The sequence below is a fragment of the Arachis ipaensis genome, chromosome B02 (assembly GCF_000816755.2).
Source record: "Arachis ipaensis cultivar K30076 chromosome B02, Araip1.1, whole genome shotgun sequence".
NCBI lineage: Eukaryota > Viridiplantae > Streptophyta > Magnoliopsida > Fabales > Fabaceae > Arachis > Arachis ipaensis.
Genome location: NC_029786.2, coordinates 101,169,295 through 101,175,897, shown reverse-complemented (window position 1 = coordinate 101,175,897; position 6,603 = coordinate 101,169,295). Strand labels below are relative to the sequence as shown.

The window sequence follows — 6,603 nt, the reverse complement described above, 5'->3', positions numbered from 1 at the left end:
GATTAGTAGATCAATGAATTAATATATAGCTCCAACTTTCGAGGAATATATAATAAACTAGGAGTTTCAATCTCAATGTCAAAAATCTTTACACGAGTAAATACCCATAGTAATCCCTCAGATTCACGCAATTACTCATAGTAATCCCTAAGATTTCGAATTTCCTATTGTAGTCCTCCAGATAGAGCTCCGAGCACTCAAAGTAGTCCTTGGCCATATTTCAGGTGATGACTCATCACCGGAATGCTGACGTGGCCTAGGATTGCCACGTGGGACATGTCCAAAACGACGTCGTTTTGGGTTTGGCGCCCTTGAAAGCCAAAAACGACGCCGTATAGTTGTTACTTAATATGAAAAACAGTTTTCTCCACCAACACAAACACTTCGTCTCTTCTTCTTCCACCCTCTGAGTTTTTCTTCATCTCCCCAACAATGGCATAGCCGTAGGGTTGTATGTGCCGGGTTAACAAAAATTTGAGAGAAGAAGTCATCTGATCAGAAGTTGTTGTTGCTCTTCCCTTCCCTTCGTTCACCACAAAGACGAGGTTCTGACGTTGTGATCGGACTCAAGGTAACCTTTTTTTTTTAAGTTTGCATTTTGAATACAGTGTTGTTTGATGATAGCATTGGTCAGTGTTGTTGAGGTTCTGGAGTTTTGGTGTCATTGTAGTGTATAGGGTTTGAATGTTGGTTGGGGTTTGTGGGGTTGCTGTAAAACCCGAATGAAACAGGGAAGAAACAGGGATTAGTATGGAGGTTTGGAAAAAAAAGGTTTTCTTGTGGTGATTAATTTTCCTTTTTAATGCATGAGTAGGCTTTCAAATTCTCCCTATGTATTGTAAAAATTTTAAATTTCTTGCAGATGGAGGAGAAGTTGGACATCATGTTTCATTATGGGGGTGACTTCAAAAAAATGTAGAAGGAATTATGATATATTCTCCGGACAATAAGGCCTGTTTAGGTGATCTAGACACTGATACTCTGGATGTGTTCTACATACGGAACTACCATAGGGAGCTTGGGTACAATGACATTAAACAGTGCTGGTGGCATGTTCCTGGAAAATGTTTGGAGAAGGGGTTGAGAAATGTAAACAGTGACAAAGAGATAAGAGAGATGGTGAATTGTGCTAGGACAAATGAGGGATTGATTGATATATATTTCGAGCATACAGTGTCAGTGCCGGAGGTGTTAGAGGGAGATAACACAGTTGTGTACTTGGATGATCATGGTGGAGAGGGATGTAATGCAGGTACAGATACTGATGTGAGTCCCCCAGTTACAGAGACTCATGCAATCATAGTTGCTCCTCATATCCCTAAGGTTGTACCCAACACTTCTTGCAAATCCAGTCCCAAAAAAAACAGAACATCTCCACGGCAATCACAACCATCACACACCAAAACTGCCAATCCTTCCAAGACAACCAAACCTGTGAAGAAGAACAACTCCCCAGAAGTCACCAAGCCCACCAAGCCCACCAAGCTCACGAAGCCCACCCAGCTCACCAAGCCCACCAAAATCAGCCAGCCCACGAAATCCAGTCAGAACACCAAATTAGATAGGAGCAAGAAGCAGAAACTGTCCAAGAGACCAAATATTTCCAGGAGACCCTGCACACGGTCTGCTGCTAGAGGATTTACTAGCAAAATGTTTAACAATGAAGTTTCCTTTGATGTATCTTCTGATTCCTCTGATAGTGAAGAGGATAGCATGTTCAAGCCAGGTCCGGATGAGGGTAGTTCCTCTGATTCTGAGGCTACAGGGAATGATCCTAAAACTGGGAGTGGGATTAGGAGAAACATGATACATGCTACGGTGGGTAAGAGAAATATTAGTCCACTAGGTAAAGGGAAGGAGAATATATTACATGAAGACGATGGTTTGGTGGAGGAGGTGAGCGACACTGAGGTTGACCTTGGGTTTGTGGGTTGTGTTCATGAAGGGGTAGAGGATGGCCTAGACCCAGGTGTTGACTCAGATGGCACCAATTCTTAGCACTCGGAGGAGATGAAGACGCCTCCAAACTCAGAAGATGAGCTGGAGGAAGGAAATGAATCTGAAGAGGCAAGTCCGCTGTTTAGGGAGGGTGCAAGGTTTGGAGAGCTGCACCTTGAGGTAGGCATGAAGTTCGGAACTAAATGGGAATTTAGAGAAGCTGTGAGAGAATATACAATCCAAGAGGGAAGGAGCATAAAGATAGTGAAAAATGATAACATTAGGTGCAGGGCGGTGTGTAAGGTGAAAGAGTGCCCATGGGTGGCTTATGCATCAAGAGACCATGAAGACACATGTTGGCAAATTAAGACATTCAATGATGACCACACTTGCCCAAGAGAGGACAAGAATAGGGCTGCCAACAGGAATTGGGTATGCAGCAAGCTTGTGAAGAAGGTTTGAAAGTATCCAAATTTTAGACACTGCGAGGCTACAACTTACTTCAAGACACGGTTTGACTTGACTCTGAATAAAAACTCAATATCCAGGGCATTAATGGATGCAAGAAGTGTAGTGTATGGGGATGAGAAAGAACAATATAGGATGGTTAGGGATTATGGTATGACGCTGTTGAAGACTAATCCCGGTTCCACTGTACAAATATGCACCACCCCCAACCAGATGGTGAAGTTACCTTTGATAGAATGTATATATGCTTAAGTGGCTGCAAAAACAGGTTCAAGGCTGGTTGCCGTCCTTTGATAGGTTTGGATGGGGCTTTCCTAAAGACCCGGTTTGGTGGACAGATTTTGTCAGCCGTGGGGTTAGATGCTAATCATCATATCTATGTCATAGCCTGGGCTATTGTCAGAGTGGAGAATACAGAGACATAGAGATGGTTTCTCGAGCTACTTCATCAGGACTTGGGTCATTATAAAGAGCATGACTGGTGCTTCATATCGGATATGCAAAAGGTGTGACTTAATTTGAATGTCTCTATTTGATTTTTTATGTGATCTTATATTAAGAATTGTTTCGTTATGCTTACTATGAATGATTGTGCTTTCATTAGATTTGGCTGGTTAACTTTTAGTGTAAGACCTTTGATCATTGGATTATTGGATTTTGGTGGTTAGTTATAAGGGAATTCTAGCTTCTGCTGTTATGCTTATAAGGGAATTCTAGCTTTTAGTGTAAGACCTTTGACCTTTGATTATTCAGATTTCTGCTGTTATGCTTACTTGAAGAATTGTGGCTTCCATTCGAGTATGATGGTTATTTATTTTGTTAAGAATTTTGCTGTTTTGCTTATCTGCATAGACTGTGAGATGATTGTATCTTCATGGTTACTTATTAGGTGTGCTGTTATGCTTGCTTGAAGAATTGTGCTTTCATTATGCTTGTAGTGCATCTTATATAGAACTTGTAATTACTGGTTTTGTCATTAATCGAGCTGTTCTATTAAACGTTAGGGACCTTTATGGGTCACGACCCTCAATTGTAGGGACTATTATGGGGATGTTAATCGAATGTTAGGGACTATTATGTGTAACGATTATAAAGTCAGGGACGATTATGTGTCTAACATTTACTGAATCTGGCAGGGACTGATATCAGCAGTGAAAGCGGTGATGCCTGATGTGCATCACCATTTTTGCGTCTGGCATTTATGGAAAAATTCCAACAAGAACTGGAAGGACTTGCAGCTAAGGGGACTTCTGTGGGAATGTGCAAGGGCAACAACATACTAAGAATTCAGGGATGGAATGGAGAAGATCAAAAGGTTAAATGAGGATGCATGGGCATACTTAGAGAAGTGGCCTATGGATGCTTGGACCAGAAGCTTATTCAGCCATAAGCCGAAATTGGATAGCATCTGTAACAACGCCTGCGAAGTGTTCAATGCTAAGATCAAGGATGCATGAGCCAAACCCATCATAACATTGCTGGAGGAGGTAAGGATGTTTGTTATGCGAACCATAGCGGGTAAATTAATTGTGTTTATGCATTTTACTTTCTTCAGCCATAACTATTATCATGGTTCCGCTCACTGTTTGGCACCTGCAGGTATCCCGTGTGTGCACGCTTGTGCTGCCCTGTCTCGTGTGAACAAACAGCCAGAAGACTTCTGTCACAGATGGCTGACCATGGACTCATACAAGGAAACTTATAACCACCACATTAATCCAATTCCGGGTCAACCACTGTGGAAAAAAGCAGAGGACTGTAACAGGCCACATGCCCCTAAAATCAAGACAAAACCTGGAAAACTAAAGATGAAGCGGAGGATGGATGCGGACGAGAAGAGTGCTTCTGGAACTAAGAAGCCTAAAGTTGACCCAAAATTCTCAGGCAACACTGCAGATGGTGTACACCTAAAGAGACAGCTGGGTGCCTTTACATGCAGTTACTGTGGTGATAAGGGGCATACAAAGAGAGGCTGCAAAAAGAAAAAAGATGCTGATGCTGCTACTGCTGCTGTTGCAGCAGCAGCCGCTGCCGCTGCCGCCGAGGCAGCTGAGAAGAAGAAAAATGATGAAGTTCATACTGTGCCTGAGAAGCCGGTTCATCAGCCCCAAGACGTGTCTGGCCAAGCAGATTTGGGAAGCAATCCCCAGGAGATCGAATTAACTCAGCCTTCTGCTTCTGAGCAAGAGGATTCTGAAAAGGTAACTAAAATTTTACATTTGAGTATGTGGTTATTTCCATGCATAAATAGTAGTTAATGCCACTTATTTCTCCTATAGGATCCTGCACCGAAAAGACCTTCCAAGCTGTCACCACGAAGACGATCCTCTAATCAGCCAACCGCACCAACAGTGAATCCCTTGCAGGGTGCATCTTCAGTAACATCTTCAAAGTTTGTCAACTTGCTGCAGTTCATCCCAACGCCAGGATTTAGGCCCCCAAGAAAGAAGAATTGAATACTAGATATATGTACTTAGGAGTTTCTGTTTTGTGTTTTGTTATTAGTATTTTCTATCGTATAATAACTAGATGGTGAACTTTGATGCAAAAGCCTTTTTGGTATGCCTTGGCCTTGCTTTTGATGAAACTACTGATAGCAGCAACATGGTTTCTAGGCTGCCTTTTACAGTCAACTTTTGTTGTTTCTTGATAGACAATGGAATTTATGTTAATATGCTATGCTATGTGCTTTTCCATTCAAGAAGCAGTTTCTTTATTTTTTTTCATACACAATGGAATTTAAATTAACAACAATTTCATAGTTAATAACACTTTTCATTCCATCAAGAAGCAGATTTTTACAAATGTTTATAACAAGGAACCCAAAACCACCAATTCATTCATCATTTACAATACAGGATCACCAACAACACTGTCAATACACAGACACCTAACACTAACAACTGGGTCATCACTTTTTGCATCTGGACATCCTCCTCCAACCTTCGAAGCCTCCAATCAACGTTGATCTTCACTTCATCACCACACGATTCTGACTTTTCAACCTGTTCCTCATTCACAGAATCTGCCCACACAAAAAGTCGCACCATCTCTTCCCACTTGTCTGCAACCAATAAAGGATCAAAGTTTAGAGAGGAACATCACAAGAACAGTCAGGGGAGGCATAACAACACAAAAAAAGTCAGGGGACGAGAATAACAGCAACACAAGTGATTACTCTAACCTACATTATAATTGGGGCAGCCATAGAACGGTTTGTTCGGATTCGAATCTGTGCCAGACCATCTGAGAACTGGCCTACAGCCACAGCCGCACCATTCTGGCAGCGCCGATCTTCTGCTCTTCGTTTGCGTTCTACTCCGATTCCAGCTAGATGGGGAACGAATAGAGCTTCCACCTCCAGTGCTACCTCCACCAATCATCGACATTAGTAGCAGCCCCGGATGAGTGTGCATGAACAGGAACAAGTGTATGGAAGAGGAAGAAGAAGAGGTGAACAAGACGAAGAGGGGAGGTGTATGAGAATTTGGGGATTTAGGGTTAATTATACTACGAGGGACCAATTTGGGTAAAAATTGGAACTTAGCCAGCTCAGCTAGCCGTTGGCTGCAGTCCAGCGTGGCAATCCTAGGCCAAGTCAGTGCTCCGGTGATGAGTCATCACCTGAAATATGGCCAGGAACTAGTTTGAGTGCTCGGAGCTCTATTTGGAGGACTACAATAAAAAATTCGAAATCTTAGGAATTACTATGAGTAATTGCGTAAATCTCAGGGACTACTATGGATATTTACTCTCTTTACACACGATAATATATATATAAAAGACAATACGATAGGTGCGGCAATTAATTAATAGCTCCAACTTTTGAATAATATATACATATATCCATATTATATTAGCTAGGAGTTTGAATCTCAACGTCACAGATCTTTCCAAAGAGAAAATATACAAATACGGAAGGTTTTAATGTTTAAAAATATAAATTAAAAATATATTATTAGATTAAAAAAATTAATTAGATTAATAATTAAAAACAATAATAAAAAACAATAAATTTTGCTGGTTTGAGCATTTCTTATGTTATAGTTAACCACATAATCCGTCACTTGTATACACCTGCTCCCAAAATCTCTAAAGTCTTCTCGTGATATAATACGTGACAAAATATACAGGCGTACGTGGAAGCTCAGCTTACTATAGTGTGTTCAACAGATAAAAAAAAAAAAAAGAAATTAT

General features: G+C 41.2%; 1 protein-coding gene across 1 annotated transcript; it reads left to right on the top strand.

The window, feature by feature from the left end:
• Nucleotides 3,970-4,862, top strand: LOC110269311. Its single transcript, XM_021117072.1, has 2 exons — nucleotides 3,970-4,607; nucleotides 4,686-4,862. The coding sequence occupies exons 1-2, from the start codon at nucleotides 4,086-4,088 to the stop codon at nucleotides 4,860-4,862; spliced, it is 699 nt and encodes a 232-aa protein (XP_020972731.1). The 5' UTR covers nucleotides 3,970-4,085.